Source organism: Fundulus heteroclitus, chromosome 11 (assembly GCF_011125445.2).
Source record: "Fundulus heteroclitus isolate FHET01 chromosome 11, MU-UCD_Fhet_4.1, whole genome shotgun sequence".
Lineage (NCBI taxonomy): Eukaryota > Metazoa > Chordata > Actinopteri > Cyprinodontiformes > Fundulidae > Fundulus > Fundulus heteroclitus.
Window position 1 is genome coordinate 27877832 of NC_046371.1, and position 27421 is coordinate 27905252.

At 40.2% G+C, this 27421-nt stretch overlaps 1 protein-coding gene across 8 annotated transcripts in view; it reads right to left on the minus strand.

Annotated features, from left to right (window-relative positions):
* The window catches only part of msi2b (musashi RNA-binding protein 2b), a 381083-nt gene that overhangs the window by 342844 nt on the left and 10818 nt on the right, over positions 1-27421 (minus strand). For all 8 annotated transcript variants that reach the window (XM_036143324.1, XM_036143330.1, XM_036143327.1 and 5 more), the window contains exon 5: positions 21243-21284. In XM_036143324.1, the coding sequence (XP_035999217.1) occupies positions 21243-21284 (42 nt within the window). The remainder of the gene's footprint in view (positions 1-21242; positions 21285-27421) is intronic.

Here is a 27421-nt window from a genome sequence, read left to right on the forward strand (position 1 = left end):
AAATCCAAAACATTTAAAGAGACGGCAACCCCACCACCCCCACCACCATAATGCATCAAGCAATTAATGTGTTCTGTTCTAATCAAATCAATACTACTTTTCACAAAATGTGCATGCCTGATTCATCATAATGGTACAAGTACCATGTGAGTGTGTGTGTTTATGCGTGCCCACATCAGTAAAATTTTGACATCTGAAAAAAATTATTTTTTGACATATTGACCAATATGTTAAGTGTAACTCATAACAGTTAAACTGTTGTATTTGTGTTTTTATCATTATACAGAGAAGAGTGTATAAGGACCCACAGGCTGAACAGTCCATTGGGGTTTGTAAAAAGGCTACTGTTGGCTTTTCCTATTGTTGGGGGGGGGATAGAGATGGGTGAAGTACTGGCCGAGCTGGGTCTACCCCCTCATCAACTAATCACAGAGTCCCAGACTAGATGGGGTTTATGCCAAAAGATGACAACAAATTTCTGGAACAGGAAAAGGCGATAGCTCGTGTCTTGGGTCTTCCATCTTTTGCCCACACTGCAAATCATTTACGTTTCAGAATCTATGGTTAAGGTTGTTAGACATCAAGAAAGAAAAAAAAAGACTGCAAGAATGTACAAATGATTCTGCTGACTTGGCAATGAATGTGTGTTTGGAACATGGCTTTAATTTTATTTACATATCAGGGATTTGGTAAAATAGGGTTTTGTATATAAAAGTTATATTTTCTTGAAATGTACGTTAAGTCTGATGAAACTATGCTTTGCATTATATCCATCCCGAAAAGAAGAAATTGTTTTGGTAATAGCGTCCAATGTTGAATTTTTGTTTAAGGAAATTAATACTCTAAATGGGAAACCTTTTCACCCCAAAAGAAGGCACTTTCTATTCTATATTGTTAATGTAAAGTTAGTTAGAAGTTATACACGTGAAGTGAAACCTCTTCTTAGATGCATGCTCAGAACTGAGAAAATAGCTCTTTGTGTAATACTTGGTGTTTTATATACATATGCTGTTTAGAATGGCATCTTGTCTAACAAGCATGTTTCACAGCTTGTATTCAGCTGCACTTTGAATTCAGGTCAACTCCCACAAAGGATGATTGAAATAAAAAGCAGGTTTTTAAAATGATTTCTGTCTTTTGTAATTTTTCTTTAAGAAAACGAGAAAAAAAAATCCAATAAACTAAAATCAGATTTGTTATGAAATCTGAGATGTTTTTTTAAGACATATCACCTAGTCCTAATTGTAGCGTTAGAGTGCTTTGAAATACAGCGTTTTTTTATGTGTCCATTGCTATGCTTTATTGCTTTTATTTGCTAATGTGTTAGCCTGTGGCTAATAAGGCTTCATAAAAACGAGATGAGCCCAGCTTGTAAGGTGCAGCTGAAACCACTCCAGCCCGAGCATGCATAATTTCTGTCTTGTGGGTGCCATAGTGTAATCAAACGATGTTAGGTCTAACAAAGAATTCCAGGAAATAAGGGGAGAGTAATGAAGGCCGCACTCAATGACAGCACATTTTGCAGCTGTAATTTCAACGGCAATGATATTCCATTTGAATCTCAACAAGCCTTAATTTTATCAAGCATAACCCCTCGGAGCTGAACGATGTCAGCTGTTCACGCTGTCGGTTTAAATGCGGCCCTCTTGAGACAACAATGTGGCCAGTGACATTTAATTGGAGAACAGGAAAAAAAAGTTACAGCGGCGACAGAGAGACAAAAGGCACAAGGAGATTTCTCAGACGACTTCCTGTTCATCAAAGAGATAAATAAAAGATGATAAACATGAATTAGAGAAGCCATTTTTGTCTGCGGACCTCTCTCTTTCGAGTCCCTTTGACTTTGAAAAATATGTCTCTAAATTTAGCATCAGATTTATCAAGCTGAGGCAATCCAGGGAAAAGAGGGACTTGGGAATAGAGAGTGCAAAAGACAGAGACAAGGTTGAACGGTATCTAAAAGACAGGTGCAGCGGCAAAAAGACTGAGGGTGGAGGGAGGGGGGGGGGGGCATTGTCTGTGAGATCCTGTCCATCACTTGCCACTTTCAGGATGAAAATATATTTTCGCTAATATCCACCCCATCCTCCCCTCACACACTAACAAAAATGCACGCACGAAACGTACAAAGCCATATGACGAGAAAGAGATGTGAATTTCAATTATGGAGGTAAGGAAATTAAATAGTGTTACAGTTCTAAATGTAACCAAGCAGATAAAGAGTTTAATCCTGGGAAGGGCTGGATGGATGAGACAAGAAGACAAATTCATTCACATACACACAGAAAAGCACAGATAGGCTTCCCCCAACAGAAAGCCAAAACGAAGGTCAAAAGAAGCTTTTCATTTTATGAATTTCCGCTTTCTGTCAACAAAACTGTCCACTCTGAGGCAAAATAGGGTCTCATTAAGTAAAAACACATATTACTATTATTGCCAGCGCTGTTAATGAATTCTCATCCGTAATTTATTTTCAATGCATTCGTAGATGTTTGGTATTGTAGTTGTTTTTTTTTTCCCCGTCTTTTTTCCAGAGGTCCTGTCAAAGTTATGCAAATTAATTACTTCACGGCTTGCGGCTTTTCAAATGTCTGCATTCCCCACGAACAAACTTTAAAACTACCTCCCCGCTCGCTTTCAAAAATTATTCAGAGTGCGCGCACAGTATTACTTATTTTCTGCTCGAATTATTCGCAGATGTACACTGTTTCCCTCTGACAGTTGAGGTCAAAAGGGAAAACATCTTGAGGTCGACGTTTTGTTTAGCTTGAAAACACAGAGGCCAACATAGGTTTACTGACTGTGTTCTGATATTCAAATGCAAACCACAGGTGAAATTCTAGCAGGAGAGACATTTTTTTTTATCAAATATGAAGTGTTTTACAGAGCGGCTTTGCCTCCTTTATCTGCTCTTTTTGTGCCGCCTTTTATTTGGAATCAATAGAATCTTGACACTCGCCAACTCAGCTCCTTCACTTACTTCTCCAGAAATGATTGCGACGAAATTGTCCTTGTTAGGATGGAGGATTTTCATAGGATGCAAATTCTTTAAAGCACAAAGCAGCCCGCAGCAGCACTCTAAAAAAATAAAATAAAATAAAATAAAAAAATACCCCGACTGCCAGGTCCGACTGCCGCTCTCACTGGAACATTGTTTCAGCTTGAAATCACACAAATGTTGCAATTATTTGCTGGAGTTTAACATTCGAAAGGTTAAAGCTTTCCTTTTGGCTGGTGAGGAAACTGCACTTGGTGCATGTTGGCAAACAAATTTAACACTCGGTGGATGGCGTCCAAATGAAAGCCGAACACCTTGCGAATTGAGATTCATCTGTGCTTATTCATTTACCAATACACACATCTGCTCTGTATTACATGGGAGATTAACTAGTTCTATTTGAAGGATTTATCCAAGTGGAGAGTCATCAGACACCTGTATTCCCTAATGACGTATGTAAGGACTCTCTCTCTTAGTCAATTAGTCAACTAAGTGCTTGTTACAAACTGCTTCCATTGGGCTACTTTCACTGACTTGTTTGTTGCCTTTCAAGCACGCGATTGCGCGGGATATCCCTTTCAAAGATTATTTCATTATGTGTGATCAAACGCGCTCGAAATGTCACAATAATTCATGTTGTGCATATATGGATTAATGTGTTGCAAATGGTGGTGTTCATTTAGCACAAGTTAATGAGGAAAGAAGGGGGGAAATAATTTGGCGCAATATAAATGCAAAGAGAACAGAAGGTCAAAGTTGGCCTAATTAAAAATGCAATAAAAATCTCCGAGTGCTGTAAAATTGCTGCATGTAGCTATCAATTAGAAATCACAAAATGTTCTTAGGCAGTAGCAAGCGAGGAAATGAATCTGTCAACACTTTTCATTATTGTATGATAACACGGGGGGGGGGGGGGAATCAAGTCACAGCATAACTGCTACAAGCTGGACTTGACCTGCTCGTGTCTGACTTCTGATTATTTCACACCCTCAGCTAGCGGCACGAGGAGAACAAATACACATTTTTTCATATGTGGGGATTTTTTGGGTTTGTTTTTGGCTTTTCCGGCAGAGTGTCAGCAGAGGGGATCTTCTTTTAATAAATCAAGGTAAAAAAATAAAAAAAAGCAGAGAAAAGGTCCACATCCATGGCACTGCTGTGTCTACCACATGTAGAGCGGGGTAGGTGCGAGAAACACATTTCCTGGTTGTTTTGCGACCGAGGACGTCGAAGGAGTGATGGCACACCTGCAGCGCAGCTGCAAAAGAAGCTGGATTAGAAGGAATAAATTACCAGCTGATGCGGTTGGAGCCGGCGTCAATCACTCTCAATCAAATTAGAATCTCCAGTTCCATTTAAAAGCAAAACGTTGCCCACCATGAGGCGGAGGCAGTTTCAGTCTAAATGGAGGTCTCAAAACATTGCCCTGTAAAATCTCCTGTACGGTGGAAAACTGTGAAGCTGTAAGCAACAAATTCAGAAACAGGCAAAGGTGTTGTTGGGAAGTTTACCAAGTCTAATGAGGAATGTGTTTTACCTTAATCCAACTGTTGGCACAATAAATCAAGTCTGTTACCTCCAACTATTTTATGAGAATGGAAAATAAACAGTAATTGTCCTGGTTATATAATGGCTTCAATTAGCCAAAGAAAAAAAATCAAAATGCTACCTAAAACATTTTAATTAAAAATCCGTGGTTAGTATTTGTGCTGACTGGAGTGGGTGTTGCTGTCAGGGTAAATGAAAGTGAGCTAAATACAAAGGTCAGTTATTCGAAAGGACTCCGACTTTTGTCAATGAGTGATTTATGAGTGGATGTGAAAGATAATTATGTTATTGTTTAGCCTTCTGTGAAAATAGCAAGAGCTATTAACACATGCTTGTAAACAGTATCTTGCAAAAAATCACTGTGGCTGTTATTATTAGCAATATGAGCTACAATCACCTGTTGTAGGTCTTTAGTAGCCGGGGTGGACCGCTATGAGATCCTCGTTACATGATAAATGAGTAAAAATGCTCATGTGACGAGATTCACGCCACATACTAGAATCTAAATAATTTATTTAAAACCAATCGGTCGTAGCTGCTGCTGCATGCATCCACATTTGCAAAAGCGGAGAAAAAGTGTAGTACCCTTTCAGCCAGCTGATCAGCAGTGCAGAGAAAATGGTAGGAGGAAGGCAGTGGTACATTGATATATGCTCCCTCCAGTCACTCGATTCCTTTTTTATGGATCTTTAAACAACTTTGGAACCACAATAAAGAAGTGATGGAAAACACCATTTAAAACCTTGAACTTGGTAACAGGTCAATGGCTAATTCTCACCTCATTAATAATAAATCAGATACATCGCTGGTGTGTGCCCCAGAACGAAGTCTGCTCATGTTGTTTATAAAAAGCCATTTTTATTGCACTTAACATCTTTTTTCCACTGTGCTATCTCCCCCCAAAGCACTCAAACGTGAACAAATCTGTTTCGTCAGCTTTGTGTTGAGCCACTGCTGCCATGTTAAGCATGAAAGGTGCTAATTTTGGGTCATAATTTGCCACTGGTAAAATCAGAACTGAAAAGCTGTTCATCCAAATTGAGTAATACCTATAATTAAGAGTCAGAACAGTTTGGATGCAAATGCCTGGCTTTATTGTAACAGTTCATTGTTGCTTTGTGAGGCAGCGGTTCTATAGTACACAAAGATGCATCGCTTTTGTTCCGACTCACTCTTTAATGAGTACTTTAACACACTCGCAGACACAAGCTCTATTGATATTGTTTACTTTACCGCCACGTGCCGATATTTTTCCCCTCCGCTCGTGCCAGATTGTGTCTGCTTCTGAATTCTTTTAGCAGCTGAATCGAATGCAAGAAATCTAATCTCTGGGACGGACACATAAACAGACAAATACAAATTATGCTGAGCCCATGTGAAAAACACAACACAAATTTATCCAGATGATAAAATATGATGCGGCTGACAGGGAGTCCAATGAAAAATTATTGGCATGAGCCAACATGTCAGCAGTATAATCGTGAATGATGTGCGGAAGAGAAAGGTCACGGCTGAGGACTGAGGCATTATGTAGAGGAACAGCTAAGCTCTTTAGCACTTTTACTCGCTGTAATTCAGAATTGCAGAGTCGGTGTCGAACACAAGCACACCATTTATTTTTTAGCAGCAGAATGTGACAAGTTGTTACAGATGTCATATCATCACGCGAAAATAAACATGCGACTTAAGCTCGGCACGGATAACAAAAAGTCCTAGAATGTTATAAATAGTTCATTGTTGCGGCGGTGAGTGACAAGACCCTATTGCGTGTGAGTGCATAGAAAAAGGCCAGGTGAGGGTCTTCACCATAAATGTGCAGCTGCATGCCTGACAGCATGTGCTGCTGCATATTCTTCCTGCTTTTGCGTTGTTATAAATCAGCCCACTGAATCTATCCGGCTCTTCCAGAACCTAACAATACCATGCAGATTTTCTGCCACTGGGGCCATTTGGGAGCTATTAAGCGCTGCCTTGGCAAAGTGCGAGAATAACAGTAGCCTTTTTCAGCAGCTCCCGCATCAGGTGGAAATCAGAAAAATGCAGTGCATAGATAGAAATCAATGTGTGATTCGAAACAAGTCAATTTTGCGTGTGTAGAAGAGAAAGCTCAGTAGTTATGAACGCTTTTAAAAGCCATATCCAGAAAACCCTTTTTTTTAAAAAAAAATCAAGAGTGGAATGAAACTGTAATGCAAATACTGTTTCCCAGATATGAATGTTTTAGTTTAGAATGTATTTACCGACCCCAGAACTAAAGCAGAAGACCTTGTAAAGACAGATGCTGGCTGAAGCTGGTAAAAGACATTCTCCTCAGTGAAATGAGTCCGGTACTGCCACGGCCAAGAGACCCCTCAACAAGGAAGAAGCTGTCACTCCTGAAGGAACTTAAAGACCCAGAAGAAGAACAGCCAAGTCAATGTTTTAGGGCAGCCATCACCCAGTCCTGATCTGAGCCCTACACAAGATTTAAAGGCAGACTTGAAGTTTTGTGAGCCAGCAAGGCGACCTACAAATCTGACTTGGTAACACCCACCCAGTCAGGAGGAACTATTCCAGCAAAGTGCTGTGAGGAGCTTTTAGGAAGGACACCCAAAACATTTTACTCAAATCATACAAATGCAATTCTATGTAAAACAGAACAGGAAGAAAATGGAAAAATAAGTTCTCTAAAATATTCTTTCTTGTTATTCTGGTATTTGGCAAAACAACGTTTTATTATTCCCAACTGACTGAAAACAACAAAAAATGAATGTCACATTTTCACAAAAGTCTGATTTAATGTCAGACAATGAAGAAATGTATACAGTGTAAATAAATGTCTCGTTCAATCATACTTTTGAGAGTGTTGCAACATCCAACTTACGAGACAAGAGGACACACACAGTGGCGGTTCTAGAACAAATTTACCAGGGGGGCCAAGGTGGGGCCAGTGTTTTTTTCACAGGGGCACAGAACAAACAAAAAAAAAACAACAACAATAAAATGGCAATATTTAACTGTGGAATAATATTAAGTGAGCCATTTGTGGCTCTGGAACTGCAGTTTTCAGACCCCTGATCTAGCAGTTGAATACTTTGCCCCCAGCTCAATACAGCTAAAGCTAAACGTGAAACATCTTAAGTTTTAAATTATTTTTAAGTAGAGTAAAACTGTATAGGTAAAATAATAATATTAATATTGGTCAAAGTGACCAATCAGTTATGGTTTCTTTGCCATTGCAAATAATTATGAGAAGTGTATTTAATATCATGTCTTTAGTACAGGGGCCATAACAGGGTTCAGGACCAGTTCTACAGGGGCATGGGCCCCTGTTGGCCCCTGTCTAGAACCGCCCCTGGACACACATCTTTTGTTTTTACCAATTTAACAAATCACACTGTGTTTAAAGAATATCCAAGTACAGGTTTGACTGGTACATGTACTGAAAATTAATTTATGGAATCCAAATTGATTAATAAACTTTAAACTAGTCATTCATTTTAGCTTCAGCAAGAAGTCACGAATCAAATTCAAATGTTCAAATTCAGCCTTGTTAGTCGCTAATGGTTTAGCCGATGACAATATTCCTAAAATGCTAACAACCCTTCTTTGTCTTGTCTGTAACTTTATTGGGATTTCTTTTAACTAAAATGCTGCCAGATCAATAAATTAAAAGTGGTTAAGGCTTCCAAAGCCTTTTGTGACCAAGTGTTTTTGGCCATCCCAGCAAGACATTTGTTTCTAATCAACTCACCAGAAAAGTGCAACCTGAGAACCACTTCCCCTCTTAATACAAAATAAAGACCCTCAAACAGATACAAGGTGTCCGCTAAAACCTATAGTTGGTAATCCTGTTTAGAAACACTTTTTGTTATACTGGGTGAAATGGTCCTTCTAGTCAATACATTATGTATTCAGAAAAAAGAGGTTAAAAATTTTGATCTCTGTGGGAGCTGCAGACCTATAAAAACTCTGACCAATCACTGCACTGCCATTCGTACCAAGGGACAGGGATTGGTCAGAGTTTTGGTTCTGCCCTCACCCCCCTCTGTCCCTCATGTTCTGGGGGAATCACCTTATCTATTGGTTGTCCCACATGCCAATCATTCAGTGTTGCCAACTCAGCGACTTTGTCGCTATATTTAGCGACTTTTCAGACCCCTCCAGCGACTCTTTTTCAAAAAAGCGACTAGCGACAAATCTAGCGACTTTTGGAGACTCTGACGTGAAAGCACGTATCGTTCATACTCTTGTCCTCCGGCGGCAGGTACTGCCGTGGGGCGCCTCCCCCGTTCTCCCCCTCCCGCAGGAGTCCCTCTCAGCGCTGCAGTCAGAGCCACATCATGTTTACCCTCAGCGTCCAGACTGCAAATAAAGCGCACATGCGCCGGGATTGACGGCGCAGGTTGATCATAAATAACTGAATTTGAAATATTTTATCTTAAATACATAATGGCATTTGATTCACACAGCCACATGTTCATGTTTTACCGTGATTTGTAGGCTCCTTAGTGGACCACAAGGGAAAAAAGAAAATGTTGAAAAAAAGTTGAAAGGAAAAAATTTGTAACTCCGCCATAGTTTCTCTTTATGGTTAATTTTGCCGGTCTCAAACCCGGGTAAAGGAGGAGGGTTAGTATTGTAATAAAATAAACATTAAAAAAAAAAAATAAAAAAATAAAATAAAAATAATAATAAATAAACATTAATAGACAGAAAAAAAGTAGCTCTATATATATTCTGAGTGTTTTTACTCACTTTTTGTCTCTCTCTAACGAGGTTATTTCTCACACAGCGTCAATAATATGCACATCACATCATGTGGCAGATTATGCAAATTAGGCGATGACGTCATTCAGCGACTTCTAGCGACTTTTAGCACAGCCAATAGCTACTTTCCTTACTGAGGAGTTGGCAACACTGCAATCATTGTGAAACGCTCACAGAACGCCAGTGGTTCGTTCTTTGATAGTTTCTGCTTGCTGGCTGCACACTTCTAGTGTTTATTTATGCCATTAGCTTAGCGGTTAGCTTCAGTGTTAGCTATTCATTGTAGCTCCGCTGCTCTCATGGTATACTTTGAAAATGGCTGAGAGTCCCAAAAACCAAACAGCGTACAAGTTTATGAGAAGGAGAGGAAGGCCTCCGTAGAAAGAAATAAGACCAGAGTTGATTTGGGAGATTTTTTTCAGGCGATCCCCCTGATGAGCAGAAGAGCAAAGAAAGATGGTCTTGCGCACGCAGTTATTCAAAAGGGACTTTGGGAAATGTCCACAAAAGTGGCCAACCCTAGCTTTAAGGTGTTTACATCTCTATCCGAGGCTCATACTAATAGTTTATACTTACTTCATCAGAGGAAGCCACATGCCCACAGTCACTGTATAACCCTTTGCGTAACAGGCTTAACATTGACAATATTTATTATAGAGTTTTAACATCCTCGATCACATTACACTCCTAAATTTAATAAAATTTGAATTTAAGAATCCAACCATCTACATGGATTCAGCTTCGGCAATTTTATATGAGAGAGATTAAACAAACACCTGTGCTTCTTAGTAAAGATGGGTGAACAATAGCGCAAGTTCTGAAACACATAACTGCACCACTAATCATCAAAAGCACAGCCAATGATTCAAGCCCTGGAGATCTTGAACATGGATGCTCCAGGAAAGAGACATTTGATTAAAAAACGGCCAACACCAAGCTTTTTGTACCCTCGCTACTAAAGGCGCTGCCAGAACCGGCACAACTAACAACCAGACAGCTGAAAGAATATCGTAATCAGAGGGGCTGCTGCCCTAGAAAACAACAAAAGAGAAGATTCTGGACGGCACATTAGAACCACAGATATGAACTGTCACACAATGTCAATGTGAGAAAGAGCGCTCTGGCAGGTGGGATTTCCAATATCTAACCCTGCAAATGACAACTGGATCCAATCATGGCAAAACACTGGGGTGAGTTGGACAGGCAATCTTCCAATCAGGCGGACACATCCAACACAATAATGATTACACTTAGGCTGTACTTTTACACTTGGAAACAAACTGAAGAAGTGCTGTATTGATTGAGTGTTTAAAAGCTATTGTTGAATGAGTAAAAGACCACATTAGAAAACACAACACATCAAATCTGCTCTGTAACATTCTGAGCTACTATTTCTTATTGAAATAGAGAAAATCTGTATAAAGTACGCCTTATACTTTTCGACATTTTGTCAAACGAAAGCGACAAACTTCAATGTGTCTAATAAATCAACACAAAGTAGTGATAGCTACTTCAAGGGAAGGAAAACTATGTGTAGTTTTAAAACATTTTTAAACAAAAACCTAAAACATGAATACCATTAAATGCCTTCAATAAAGGATATGTGCAAACTTAAATATAACCTATGCTGATTTGGTCCCGTAGAGGGATTAATGGTGGAGCTAACATTGCACATAGAGGCAACCTTAGTCAGTTGATGTAATTGCTATATCTCAGTCTTTGTTGTATTAGTTTTAGGAAGCATAAAGCAGAAGTGCATAAAGATCAGTAGGTAAAAAAAAAAGGAAAAAGCTAAACTTGACAGCAGGAGGGTGTCTCCGACCGTACCGTGGCGCTCACCATCCTTACTGAGCGTGGCGTGTCTTTTTATTTATTTCCTGCATTCCAATCAAACATGGACTGAAAAAAGGTCAATGTTAAAAAATTAGAAATGCATTCCTCATCAGCCTCTCGAGCTGCCAAAACAGCTCCCTGAAGTGATGACTTTCAAAGTTAAGTGCTCCTCCGCCTCGCTGACAATCTTTGTTTTTCACCCTGGATTGGTGCAGACTTGAAGAGATTGGAAGTTAAAAAAAAAAAAAAAAAAAGGATCAGACTGGGGAATCCACCTATCACATTATTGCAGCGGCTAATTTAGAAGAGTGCTACAGCTGAAGAGGGCCCAAGGTCAGTGTCACTGCTAGTTTGTGATGACCAGAGCCACTTAGTTCGTGACACTGCTGTGATGAGAGACCACTAAAAATCAAATACTAACAACCAAATGGAGTCAATCTTTTTCTCATTTATGCTTGTAGGAGCAGAAACATAAAAAAAAAAGCGGTATTGCAAAACGTTTCTATTTCTTAGAAATCCCCCAATCCCAAAAAGAAACTTGTCAAAACATTTTCCGGTCATAACAACTCATGACCATCCAATTCTGATCAGGCATCAGTTATAGCTACCGATCAAGACATCCATTGTATAATTGTCTCACAAATGCCCTAAGCATAGCAGGAGAGATTCAGAACTACCAATTTGGTTAGATAAATACAGTTTAAACACTTAATTATGTACATTAGCTTTTAACAGTAAGGTCAAATTAAAGCAATATAGAGTATGATTCTGAACTTAGAATCAGAAAGCTATGAAAATCAAGGTAACCTCTGCTCATCGTATCTCACACGGTGGAACAGATCTGTATAAAACAGTTCATACTAGTGTAGTTTTGTTTGTTTTGTGCTGGACTTTTTATGGTATGAAAAGGAGCTGTCTGCTCCGACATATTGGATCGACAACTTGTTGTTTTGTTCACGCTTTGACAATATATGATTTCAAGTATTTTTTTCATTCTTCTCATAATATATTGGAACAAAATATGTATATTATGTAATTATGATTAAAAATATCCTTCAGCGAGAAGTCACCTAAAGATATTTTGGAGAGCTCAGGGGTAATCCAATGCATGGCCAGCAAGGTTTATAATTGTCATTTGCAAAAAGTGTTATTAAAACAGCTTGGATAAACATGAAGAGGGCAGAAAAGGTAGATGTACACCGGTGAGAAATTCATCCAATCTGTCTGAGGAGACCTTTAAAGGGACGTAATGACGTGACTCTGGGGAAGCTCTCTGGCTGTGGAACATCAAACCAGTTGTCAGCTGGTTCTTTCCAGCACCAGCGTAGGACTACGGGAGACGAGTGAGACACTGGCTCTGATTTTAATAACTCCGTATAGTGTGCAGTTTGGCAAAGTACAAATATTGGACCAAGACTCTGTATCGACAGAAGCTCTGTCTTAAATAATCGATATCAGGTACAACCCCGAGAGCAAACGGTGTAATTTACACTTCAAAGGTGGTAACATTATAACATGCTTCCTCCGCGTGAGTCAAAAGCTTTCTCCCGGGAGACAAAAGTTGCCGTTCCATCCGACACCTCAATGCTTTTGGACCGAATCACCCTTCCCAGTGCAGCCGTTCTTTCTCTGGACGCCGTTTTTCCGTTTCTTTTAGGAGGTTAATAACTGAAGGCGAACAACAAAATCCCTGTGATGCGCTCGCTGTACTTTACATTCATGTAAATGCTGAACTCGTGTTTGCCCGTGTTTGTTTGTCTTGTACATGTGTCGGTGTATGCACATCCTTTGATAAGAAGTCTTGAGAGGTGCTGTGAAGGGCCATGCCCTCCTCTCCTGTGCTCTCTCCTCTCTATCCTGGCTAGCAGGCTGTCCTCATTACTGTCAGTCAGCATCAGGTTTAGCAGTGCCAGGCTCCTGCACAGCCCTCTGTCCTTTCTGCCCTGCCAGCACTAGCCTGCCTGACTGCTGCCATTGGTAAGCATTGTAAGAGCCCCCTCAATCCCCTAGAAAACCTAATTACTCTCCACCCGCAACCAAGGAGACCAGAGCAGAAAAGAGGAGAGGCAGAGGAAAGAAGAATCGCACACATCCCCTCCATTTATAGGCGCTCTGGCAATTATTCAAACAAAAGAAATGTGTATTCATATTATATCTGCGGCAAAAAAAATAATTACACTAGCATTCACTTTTACAAATCATTTATCTTTCCATTGAAGCATAAATATTGGCTGAAAGCACTGTGGGGGGAAAAAAAAGAACACAGGATACATTTAGGAAGTGTGAAATGAAAAAAATAAAAAGAGCCATGCATGAATCAAACTGAGCATTGCTTTGACTACCCGTTAACTGGGTCACTCAGTTGGTGATTGTGTCTGACCACCAAACAAACAGTCATTCATATGTCTCTCTGCTCTGGCCCCGTTTTCATTTGGAGCAGTTCCACCGAGGCCGCTGAAAGCGAAGGAGCTGACGGGTCAGGGATTTAAACCCATCTCCAGCTTCGACACAGCAGCCATTACCACAGAGGGAGAAAAACTCCTTGTGTCATCCTCTATCTGAGGGCGGGTTTGTTTATGTTGCCTGCGTGGCTCCATTTTTTATTTCATCTTTTTTTTTTTTTTTTGTCCAGGTTCGAGAGGAGTGTGACAGTGAAGAATTCCCATCAACTTGCTTGTCACTTTTCTGACATCTTAGTCAAAGTTTTCTTTGGTAGCGCTCTGACTGCCTCTTGGTCTCCCCCTCCCTGTCTTGATGCATTTAGTGTCAGTTGTAAAATCCATTTTCAAAAGTGCATTCACAGAGAAAAAGTGAAAATATTTCTTCATCTGGTCGCGCGCCAAAATAAGACCTGTGCCACACATGCCTTGAAATTCAATGTCAGGTTTGGATAATAGTCAGCACAACATAACATTCCCCCATACCGTGAGGTATCTACACATCAGAAATGCCTCGAAGAAATGGAATGTCTAATAAAGAAAGAGCCTTCTATCATAGCTGAAATGTTAGTGAGAGCTCATTGTCGTGAACTGCGATGCTCATCAAAGATAACGACGCAGCATTCTGATGCATTACACTGTAGACTTTTGTCCTTGGATATTCTCTCGGACTCGTGCAGCTGCGCGGATCCGAGGTTGGAACGGGAAGCTGGTGCTTTTAATAAACTCGCAGGGACATTCAAAGGGACTGGCAGCTACAGCGGTTTCATTTTCCCAGCAGTGAGCTGTGTCATTTAAAATAAGGATCATTTTGAGGAGGGGAATATCATATTGCTAAATCTAGATCAAATAACTGAGCAAGGCGCAAGGCTGGATTTACAAGGCCTTGTAATCTTTAAAGACTAAGAACAAAGTGCAGAAAATTGAAGGGAGAGGGTAAGACATGAGACGCAGTGAAGAAGAATGACAATGACAGACAAAGCAAAACAATAACTGCTTGAATGGTGGCAACATCTAGTGTGTGGTAAAAGTGCCCGTTCCCTTTGAAGCTTTCACAGTTTTGTCACATTCCGACAACAAACTTCAATGGACTTTATCCATATTTTATGAGATTAACTAAAATGTTTGCCAATTCTTTTTTTTTTTTTTTTTTGCAAAAACTGCCCGAGCTTCAGTCACTCTGATTTAGGGCTGGAGGATATAGAAAAAAGCGTATCGATAAAACAGAAATCACACTGACCGGGTTTGATAATGATCAGAAAATTCTAAACATATACTTTAAGTGCAGCCCTGGCCATTTTATGCTGTTGTTTAATGACCCATTTTTAAATAAAGAACACTGAATCCAAGCACAACCCTTTATTTAACCAACTTTTTACCCAAACTAAGTCTTAAAAAAAAAGAAAAACACGAGCTCTCTGAACTCTTTGAAGACTGGTGACAGAGCGGTCCTAGGTCTGCGATTGTGATTGGTTGGGAGGATGTGATGACTGTAATATTAACCTACATGACAGACGCAGCTTCCTTTAGCATGCAAAAGGAAGGAGAACTGTTCTTCTAGTGAACCTTTTATTTACCCTTTTTTTCTATTGAACCACACGTCTATCAATCGATTTATATTGTTATTGAATTATCGCCCAGCCCTACTCTGATTGGACAGCGTGAAGATCCCAGGTAAATGTGAAAACTCTAGATTTATGGATGGTTACAGCTAAAAGAACAGCCGCCTTTATACTAAGAATGCAGAAACCATCACAATATCAGTGTATGAAAAATGAATTAAGGGTTTGCAGTTAAGGCTGCACGATATATTGCAGCTTTATTGCTATTGCAACATCACTGTATGCAAAATCATTATTGCAAAGAACTGCTTGAACTGCAAAAAATATCAGCTAATTATACAACTTCCAGGCTCTCTATGTCAATAATACATTAGTTGATGTTTGTTTAATTCAGGGGAAAGGAAGGCATTTGGACGTCCTGGTAAAGTCATTAAGAAAATACCACTAAGTTGTTTTATATTCGTTAAAACAGCAGAGGCTGCCAGATGCACCTTTGTTAATAGTAGTTGAGATGAAAATAATAGTTATTTTTTCCCAGTGGCTGGATAAACTACTCATTATCTGGTGTCTGGGTTTGCAATGAATCTAAAGCGGTAAGAAATTAACACTGCTAAGTATATATTTATCGTTCACAAGTCATATCATTATCTTTCCTTTGAGATATTATCCGATTTTGCATGTTTTCCAATTAGAACCGTTTGATCAGCAGTTCCCACATTGCATGTCAATGCATGTCAGGGCGATGTGGGAACTCAGGCTCAAATAAATGTGTTTCACACTTCTAAGATTTATATTGGTATAGACAACGTCCGCTATCGCATGAAATCCCATTAAAATATATTGAAGTTGTGAAGCTGAAGAGGTGTATAAATATATCTATATTATACTGTACACTACCGTTGTTCTTCACACAGAAGAAGAAAAAAACAGGAGATCTAAATCCAATTTGGTTCCATCCCAAAGAGTGAAATGTATGTAACCTCACAACACCTGGCATTTTGTCTCTCTACACATAAAGCACACAGAGTCCCTGACAGAAATGTGTGGTATGCAGGCAGGTGGAGGAGGAGGGTACTGGTCAGTTTGCTATTCAGAGGAGAGCAGACAGAAAAGGAAGGAAAAAAAAAACGAGGGAAGCAAAGGGAATAAGAGAATGTGACGAGCACAGATGTGGGTGGCACGAAGACAAAAGACGGAGACCGACACAGAGCATAAAACAGTTTAAACGGCTGTAGAATTTAGACTCTGATGGTCGCCGGGCTTGTTATCCACCTTGAAAACCTCGGCTGTGTCGTTGTTGCTGTTACTGTACTAACTCAGCGCTCTTTCCCAGAGCTGAACATGAGAAGTTTTAGGAAAGGACTGTCAATGCAAACAAAATAATCACCTTCCTCCAAGTGTTGCTACAGCTGCTCCTCTGCAGCGCACATCGATTTAGGAAACAACAGAGCCTTCTTTCCGCGTCCCAAAGTCTGCGCGGCGGGTCGCGGGGGTGACGCGGCCCGACTCGGGCCTACGGGGCGCGTCTCTTTGAAAAGTGCAGCGAAAGGGTTACGCCCAGTGCTCCGTAAATCAAAGCTGCTCCCTCCTTTCATTTCCATAACAAGCCATCAGAACTCATCTCCCACTGAAGTGGCCACAGTCCCACTGGCAATTAAAATCATGCTGGGACATGTTATGCTTGTGTGTGACTGCACTGCGAGAAACAAAACCAGCGGCGGCGGCGGCGGTAATGACGCCAGCAGCTGAGTGGTAAATCTCGAGCGATGTCGGCAGAAATCGTCTTTGATTCCTCCAGGAAAAGAAGGGAAGAAAGAAAAAGAAAGGAGACAAAAATGTTGCGGGCCTCGTTTACGTGTTTTAGCCGTCTGAGTCTTACTGGGACGGATCAAACGGGGAGGCACGGGCGACAGTGAATTATCGCACCGCTGTCTGCTTCGCCGCTTTTTGTACACGGCTGCGGAACTAAAACACGAGGGCGGGCTGTTTGTGCGTTTGTGTGTTTAAGGAGGAAATATAGTTGTGCAAAACAAGAATTGTCTAAAACACACCAGTTGGAGGGGGAGCTACGTAAAGAATTGCACTTGATGGAACGAAAAAAAACCTCTGCTGTTCAGGTTTTGTTTTACTAAACACAGACGGAAAACGGAAATATTAAAGAGAAATGACTCCATGCTCCTGATGACGCGCATCACGTTCTGTCCAATTCAGCTCAAAAAAGCAATTGATCAATCACACCTTACAATTACTTCACAGCTATTAATCCAAGCAGCATGTTGCATCTCATGAAAACGATAATCCTCTGTTTTTACACTTGCCAGCCACTTATCACATCTGCTAAGCAATTTCCAGGTGTGAACTCGGTGTAGAGCTTGGAACAATGCTTTGGAGAGCAAAGTAATGCGTGTCATGGATGATTTCTGTTCATCCTATCTGTGTTTGTATCCATGTTAAACAACAGCTCCGATAAATCCTAACTAAGCGTCCGCTGCAGGCGCCGGCATCCAATATGATCGTCTTTTGCCAGTAAGCCCGGTGGATAAAGAACTGTTTGGTCGGTGTGGAACTAAATGCTAAGATGCTGAAACCTTTACAGAGCAATCCTGGCATTCTAAAGCCACGTCCAGCTGCCTATCTAACAAAGCCTCGGCTATCCCCAGACAGGCGAGGAGGAGGCCAGGCATAAATGAATGTGCATAAAGCACTTTGCATCACATCATGATTGTTTAATCCTTTCATTCGCCCCTGTCAATCATCTTCGGATGCAAACTAATCTCGGGAATATTTGCAGGCCGGCCTATAGTGATACCTTTGACTTCTTTCCTTGTAAGCACAACCTCTGTTTAAAACACAAAATGTAAAAAATAATCTCAGATAGGCTAAGGTAGGAGGACATTATTCATTTGTAATGTATGTGATGGCCTGCATTTCCTCAGCCTGTTCTCATTGATTGACGGGGCCGGTGGTTATCTTCCCCTTTGTGCCCTTTAACCATATTGTGGTGCAAATGGACGCAAAGAAACATAAGATTCTTCAAATCATGCATATACATGATTCTCAGAGGCAGGCTTTAAATATTAGGGGTAAATATATATATATATATATATATATATATATATATATATATATATATATATATATATATATATATACACGTCTGGGATCTATTTACTGTGCCTCACAAAACTATTTTTGTTCAAAGTGTTTTATTGGGATTTTACATCATAAAGCTGAGCAAAGTAGTGGATAGCAATGGAGGAAAATGATTCATGGCATATAACGGTATGAGAAAAGATTTAAAGAGCGGCATGTAAAGCCCTTTGTTCCGATGCCCTTAAATAAAACCTAGTGCAGAAATAGAGTGTGCCTGTGTGTACGGTTATCTGAGTATAAGCACACTGTTCTGTGAAGACCTCAGAGCTTTGCTGGAGCAGACTGGTGAACAAGCAGCATCATGAAGACCAAAAAAAAAAACACAGTAGACAGTTCTGTGGGAAAGTAGTGGAACATTTTAACGCAGGTTTAGTTCATTAAAAGAAATCCTAAAAACACTATCCGAACTGTATCACCCTGAATACCCCGGTGGTGGCAGCATCATGCTGTGGGGATGTTTTTTCTGATGCTGGTGATGCTGAGTTGATGGGAAGATGAATGGAGCTACACACCGGGTAATACTGGGGGTAGAGCTGCTGTCAGGACAATAACTCTAAACATACAGCCTGAACTACAATGGGACGGTTTATCCCTGCGTTAGAATGGCCCAGTCAAAGTCTTCACCTCAATCCAGTTGGGATTTGTTACACTTAGTTTATTACATTATAATAACACTAAAGGATGTTTGAAGTTGTAAGGTGATACTAGGCAGAAAAGGTTCATGGGGGGTGAATACTTTGGCAAAGCACTGCAGAAGTAATGTTCTCTGTAATTAATTCACGCAGCAACATTTTGTTCCACTTTATTTCAGGTTTATGCTACAGAAGTGGATTTGTGTTTTAGTATAAACCAATGACTGCCGTCGAACCAGCTTACGACTCTCAACAGTCCGTGTTTTGGGGCAGTGTCAGGAATGACTGCTGATACAAGTTGCTTTTTTTTTTTTCTCTGATCCTGTCATCCCGGCGCAAACGCCCCCCCCCTCGCTTGTTTACAGTGAAACGTCCTCCTTGTTCACCTTCACCTCCTGCCTGTTTTCCAGCATTACGCTACGTGATGTACATACTGTACGGTTTGACCATATTGCAGCACTGAGCCGTGAGAGGTCACCGGCGAGGTTGGCGCTGAAGTCGTCGTTAACTCGTGAGAACGCCGATTGGTCTCGCCGTGATTTGCTCCCCGAAGCCCGGGCTACTGCGGTACCTGCCAAGCCGAGCTTCTTTAAACAAAAAAGCCAACCTATTCAACCGCTGCACAAGCAGCCAAGCGGGCAGACAGTGGAGGCAAAAAAAAAAAAAAAAAAAAAAGGGACAAAAGAAAGCTCATACAAGACAGAGAGGACTTTAAAAATAGGAACATCTGAATGGGATTTCTTTCAGAAGTCTTAAATCAGCTCAACCAAACCACTGCAATGTTAATCTATTGGGTTTAATCCAATTGCTTCAGGAACCTCTATAGTCCACTTTCAATGAAACAATTTTTCTATTCTCACACGCTTACTTTATGGCTATTAAACAAATCACTCTTGTGGCGTTTTCACTGTGTCATTATAACGCCAATTATGGAAAGTATTTTATTTTTTTTTAAGAAAAATAACACAGGACTTTCCTTGAAGTTGTTTCAAAAGTTAGTAGACTGCTTAGGGAGAGCATTAAACTATAAGCAAAAACCCACACGGCAAGCTGACTCACTTGTTCGCCTAATAATTGGTTGCATCATCAAACATCCAAGTTGTTGTATCGCACCTTCAACTTCTATTAACAAAGCTCAGATGAGATGAAGTTAAGTCGATGTGCTTGCCGTGTAAAGAAAAAGTGGAAAAACACCGGTTGTTTCTTAGCCACACGCCGATATCCTTAAGTCACAGTGTGCTCTGGCTCTGAAAGCCTCCACTGCCAATTCCTTATTTGAAACGTGAACAAGTCTTTAACAATGCCCCTCTCTGTGATCCAGGGAAAAGGAGAAAATCTATTATCGATTTCCACCTGGTTTAGGTAGGTGGGGGAGGGAAATCCCCCGAAAGTGATGCTGAATGGCGCTACAGTGCACTGCGCTATAGCCTTGCACATTAATAGCTGGTGGATGGTATGAGGGCCATGTCAACAAAGCCCGACTACTCCACCGTGCCATCTGCACATGCTGAATATTTAATTGTCGGCAGAACCGCTCAAGACCAGTAATCAAGAAAAGAAAAGATAATACGCATCATGAAGAGCTTGTGTGACAGTTCCTGCATGATTGGAATATGGCTTATTTCTTCAATCACCCATTGTTTCAGGGCTAATTGTGACAATTTCGGCATGCATGCGGCACAATAAAGATATTTCTAAATCACTCGTGTCATTCAGTCTCATTCAACTCCGGATGTGACAAAAGAACTCCCGACTTGTAATTCAGCCAGTAAGTGTAATTCATCACTGTCAGCTGGGAGTCAGCATTCAGTTCAGAGAAATGTATTCAGAGAAATATCAGCCTAATCAGTTAAAAATAAAACTTGGCCTTTTATATCAACGTGTTTCCACCCCAGACATTTTAACAGCCAACAAAAGACAGGAGGATCTGGATTCTTTTCATCCAGCCCAAGAGTCGAAACTCCTTACAAACAAGTAATACGCGGCTGCCTCTGCCTTCATACCGCTGCTGAATAAAACTGCGGCAACAGGACTGAAAAGCACCACAATAAGGAGAAGAAAGAGACCGTAACATGGTAAAAACACGGAAAAGATGCCAGATTTAAAACACCACAGAAACAAACGCAACCAGCAGATTCCTTCCTCACCGCTGAAAGTTTCCCCTCAATCATCTGTAGCTGGAAGCGCTTCGGTAAAACAACACGGCCGAGCTGAGGACTGAATCTTTGCGTCTCTCTAATAAGCCCGCGTGATCACAACAAAACTTAGCAGGCGACATGAAGCACGATCATTTTCTAGGAGCACGGCAAAGAGAGAAACTCGTTCTTACCTTAGGCTGGGCGCGACGGGGAAAGGCAACCTTAGGATCAATCTGGAAATGAGAAGAGAACGACACGTTGGTTGTGGATGGAAGAGCTGTGTCCGCAGAACGACCACAAGTGCAACTGCTCACAAAGCCACAATGTTTGGGATCCGCAATAATGCTTAATAATATTTAATAGGGGGTTTAAAAAAAAAAAACGAGGAAAATAGAGCAACGTTGCTCTGAAAAGAAGCATTACAGAGATAAAGGGAACAAAAGGCTTATGGGTATTGAGAAACATTCGGTGGACAGATGACACCGAAACACATTTTTTTGGTGTACATAAAAAGCTCTGTGTCCGTAGGAAGGAAAAGGCCATTTTCCAGTATACTTTATCCCATCAGTAAAACACAAAGGTAGCAGTGTCATGGATACATCGTGTTTAGAAAAATCTATAGTGGATAGATGATATTGAAGCTTTTCAATATTCTTTAAATCAACTGCCTTGTTTCAGGAGAAAGGAAAATACAGTTTTTCAGCTAAATACCCTTATCCTATCTGCATAACACCAATTTAGTTTCTTTTTTTTTCTAGTTGCAGTTGTCTGAAAAAGTGTGTTGAAGAAGAGAGAGCACCGATTCCAGGTTAGCCTTATCCCATCAGTAAAACAAAGCGGTATTAGTAGCATGGATTGACCCTTCGTTCAAACGTATTTAGTGAATAGATGAGGCCAAAGTAGATTTTTTTTGTCTTAGAAACCAACATCTCCATGTCATGAGAAAGCAGAATACTCTTTGCCAGAATAATAATCTTATCCCATCAGTGAAATATAAGGGCTGTGGTAGTCATGATTGATCATATTCTGACAAATATTTAGTTCAGAGATTTTTGTCCATGGGTATCAGAAAACAATCTTACATCATAGTAATCTTATCCCATTAGAAAAGAACGGGTGTGGTAGTAACATGGTTTGGTTCTATATTGATAAATTTAAGCCTGGATGGAAAACTTGTCATTGCTAACAGAAAATTAACTCTGACATGCACGACTGAATTGTTGGATGGATTGACAAGGACATCTCTGACTCAACTAAAAGACATTGTTAGACAATTCTTAAAGATAGAGTGGACGATTTTTCTGTAAAAGTAGGGAAGTAAGGCTCAAGTCCCTTTTTGAATAACTGTGCATGTACAAGACCATCCTATCTGCTCCTCAGGGGGATCACATGAAAGAATCTCCCAAATCCACTCTGCTCTTAATTCTTTCTACTGAGACCTTCCTCTTCTTCTCATAGCCGTACACGGTTCCCTTGTTGCGACACTCAGCCATGTTCAGAGTATACAGTGAGAGCAGCGGAGCTACAATGAACGGCTGAAACTGAAGCTAACTGGATAAGTGAAGAAGAGCGCAGCCAGCAAGAGGAAACTAACAAGGAACGAGCACAGATGTCGGTGTTACGTGAGCGCGCGTCACAATGATTGGCATTTGGGACAATCAATAGATAAAACGATCCCCCCAGAACTCCAAGCCGAAAAAAGATCGTCCACTGTGCCTTTAAGTTTCCGAGGCGTTTAATCAAAGAATCCCTCTAGGAAAAGACAGTTAAGGCAAAGTCTTGATCTAAATTCATAAAACGTCTTGCTTAGCCGACCTAAACTGAGCATTTCATAACAGGAAACTGGCAAGAATTTCAGAGCTGATGCTGTTTAGCTTCTTTAACCGAATGTAAAATGCTAACCAAATGTCCAAAAAAAGCTGGACAAGGAAGTCACATGGGATAGGTTGACATTGTCTTGCCATCTATATTCTATATTCTATATTTCTAAACTAAAAAGATTAAAAAGCACTTTTATAAAATGTTCACTACTGTAGACGCAATACATAAAATCCTGCAGGCTCAAAGTACATTTAAGCACCACGGTTAATTGGCAGCTTTGCTGTTTAAAATTTTTATATTGAACCCAGCATGATGATAATTTATTAAGCTAAATGGGGTTGTTGCACAGTATTCTCCGCTGTTAATACAGCCATGTTTTAAATTTAAACCAGCAACACGTGCATGGTTCTCAGACTTTACATCGTAAGAGCTCATGAACAAAACCGTCGAGCCGTCATACAAACACGAGGAGCTGTTTGGTGTGTAACGTAGTCCAATTTGACATTGTGCACTCTCTTAAATTTCCCCAATCTAATTAAAGTTGCAGCTCCTTTTTTCTCAAAGAGCAGACCGATTCAGGATCCTCAGCAGCGTTCCCAGAGCCAAGCTGCAGTCGAACAATTCAGCAAAACAAATGGCAAACGGCACTTAAATGTTGTAGTATATTAAATCACTTCCTAATTCAGTGTACATTCTCAGTCACAAGTTCATTTGCAAACTGCTATGTAATGCACCGTGTTAAAGGCCTTATCACTCAGTACATTAATCCCTACCATATAACAGCCTGGTATTTAAATTCACTGATGACCTACTACCTTACCTGGCTCCTTATAAAGGACCCAGGTACACAGGTTTGCAGGAAAACGGCTTTAATTAGGGGAAGTTAGGGTTGTCACTCATCAGGACAAAGCATGTAAAGAGAAATGACCATTTCCAGTGACCTCATTACTTTATGCTGCTAATTATCTACAACGGCAGAGGCTCACACAGAAACATCTCAGGCACAGCATTTATTCCGTTGAGCGACGCACTTTGTGTAACCACATATTTATGACTAATAATTACTGTGTGAGTCTTTGGACCAAAACATTCGTGCTATCAAATTATCTATTGTTCATGAAACCTTTTGTTGGAGGCATCCCCGAATACTAAGAAAGGGTAAAATAAGCTAGCAGGCAAGCCACGCCAAATGTTCTGCTGGTCATGGTCACGTCAGAGACCCGCTTTTTATTTTAGGCAGGAATCGCTGATTGAATATGACAGGAAGAAAATGAGAGTCTGAGGCCGGTGACGCCTCCAGATATTGCCAAATAACCGGGAGGACGCGTCAGATCAGCCTGTTTCTCCATCTTGTGCTTGTTATCTCATTAGCTTCATTTTCCTCATTAATTTCTGTGGTATGAAGGTATGTTGTGGTGGTGGTGCTGGGGGGGGGGGGTCTCATCAACCTTGCACTTACAGTGAAGAGCAGTGAACTGCCTCAAACTGCAATGTCCCCCCCAAATTGTCCTTGGCTGAATACAAATGACTTGAAGAACGACCATCTCCCTGTTATTTGTTTCACAGAGCCCTTTTAATGAGGCACTACCTTTTCCTTCGCGTGGAACTTAAATCTATAGAAATGGGGGGAAATAATTCTTTGCATTTGGGCAAATGAGTCCATCGGCACTGATGGATTTATTTAAGAAAATGATAATACACCCTGCTGAGGAAAACAATTGAAAGAAAAGACACCATCTGCACGGATCAATTAAGCCATTGAGATTGACTGCATTTTAATCCGTTTGAAGGGAATCCATGATGTGCAATGTCACTGTCATCTTTTCTGCCAGTCTCACTTATTACCGTTATCGTTCTAAATCAGGTCAGAATGAGAAATGAATTCAATAACACCTGGGCACGGTAACCCCGCTTGTAATAAATTTCATTTAAAGATTTGTTTTAGCACTTAGCCCCAGGCATAACCAATTCAAACTCAATTATTTTTTTCTTGCGCCCTGTTTGAGCTAAGACAACAGATTATGCTCGGAATACCAAAGTCATATACTTGGTAATATATCTCACTTTTTAGGTTTACTTTCAGACAGAATAACATACATTTATCATCCAACCTTTGATAATCGCTGAGTGTAAACTAATTGTGCGTGTGCTCCATAGGCATAAAGAAGCGCTTAAACACGGTGGCAATTAAGGTCAGTTTTCCGTTGACAGATGAAGCAACAGAAAGCGCAGATCGTCATTAAAACTATGCTTTAATTATTAAAACCACGCTGAGAGCAAGCAAATAAAAACCGGGCCATGAGGACTTCCAGTGTAATCTTTGTAAGAACTGCAGGCATTCTATTTTTCTGCGGCTGTGCATTCATATATTTATATACAAAGCATCTTCATAAGAGGCAGAGCTAGGATATGTATTCTGATTTGCACTGGGTAATGTAACCACTAAACCTGAAATGTTATGTCAGTTTCACCTGATACTTCCTTCCTGGTGATTTTTTTTTGTTTTGTTTTTTGTTATGTAAGACACTTTGGTTTAGGAACAGCTAAGTGGACCTGCAATGCGTTTGTTTCATTGGTAATACATGCACTTGAGTGTGCTTCCAAGTGTTATTCCACTCGAATCTGTGCAGCATGATATTTTTCCCATTAAACATCTTGAATCTAATTTTAATAAAGCATAATTAGCATATATTTTGTTTCTGTTTTTTTTTGTTGTTGTTGTTTAAATACGTATATTCCTTCACTGGCTGGAAAAGCCTTGTAAATATCTGATTATTTCATGGTTTTCCATGAGATTAATCCAAAAACCGGGTATGTTCTGTTGAATTCAAAGGTATGCTTGAAAACACTCTACACAGAAATCTGTAGAAAACATTTCTAAGTGAAAAAGATATGCAAATCTCTGAGGTTAGCAGCTCACTGGAAGGTGAAAATGACATCGTTTGAGCCTGATAATCAGAAAACATGTTTTGGAGAAGTAGAGAAGAATAAACAAAGAAGATCCTGAACCAATCAGGAGTCAGGTAGACTCCTGATTGGTTCAGGATCGGAGTAACGTGGCCGGTTTTGTCAAGCGCTGACCTTAAGTAGTAGCCCGAATGAACAGCAGGCATACTTCAGCAGAAAATACTGTTTTGTTTCAGGCATTGCCAGATTTTAACCATGTATCCTGTCAGGACTGTAAAAGTGCAGCAATACCTGCCAACAACTGCCAAGAATGATAGCCAAGCTGACAGACTAGGTAAGGCGGTTATTAGCTCCAACGCAAAGAGTGAAGTGTTGTAGCAACTGAACAAGCTAACATTAAAACCCAATTCAATTATGCACAAGTCACAGAATTAAATCCTCCACTCTATTAATGCACTTTGTAGATTGTTTAATGCATAGTACGGTGGATTTACATGTCATCTTAACTGCTTAATTGCTGGCTTATATAACAGATGTAGCAAAGTGCTGAGAATATACACAGGAGAATGAACAGATTCATACAGGGTAGCGTTTTTGATGAACGCCATCATCCTCCTCGCCTCTTATTTCAGCCTCTATATATACGTTGGCATCCAGCACGGCATGACGACCATCAGAGGATCAAACATATGAGGCTGAACTGATTGGAGCTGCTACAGTAATGTTCCTCAGGAAAAAGTCCATCTGACTGGTTGCAGTAAGTTTAAAGTAATTCATCAAAAATGTTTTTTTTAACTAAAGCCAACAAGTAAACTTCAAACTCAAATCTTTGTGACAGCCCTTATTGATTACTATTATTCTTACCATACACTGCCTGTCTTTATGGCCCCCTCTTACGTCACTGACCAGGATGTTCACCACACAGATGTCTTGTGCTTCATTGTTAACCTCTTTACTGATGTTCCCAGGGGTCTTCCTTCTTTAGTAACAACTTCCAAGATGAAGAGTGTTGTTTTCAGCATAACCTGTTAGTTCTTAGGTATGGTGCGTTAACCGATCAGGAAAAAAAAATTTTTAAACATTGGAGTTTCAAACTAGTGGGTCACCAGTTAGAGCTGGTCAAGCTTAAAGTTTAGTTTAGTTTATTTGTATGTATTGTTTGTATTATGTATTAGTTTATTTCTCAGGGACCACGTACAAAAACATTAATCTCGAAATGAGAGGAGATGCTTTGAACCGGATTTAGCTAAAGCTACTTTCCATCCGCAGTCCCTTTGCAAGTGCGCAAAATGAAACTATTCACAAATATTCAAACAAATTGACAATACAAAATTACCATTAACTCCTTGTATATAAAAATACTTACTTCATAATGAACTTACAATACATGAGTTAATTCCTAAAATATAATTGGCCTATATAGATTAATACTAAAAATACTAAGTACAGATATATTAAAGTAAGTAATAAGAATAAGAAAATTACACACAGGCGTTATGCTGACACAGTTGACTATTGATCTTTTTTTTTTTTCATTTTGAGAAAATGTTTGCAGATCAACTTCAGACTATCTGGGACCTGATTCCATTGTCTGGTGAATTTGAATGAGAAGGCTGATTGTGAGAAAGCAGAACATCTTGTT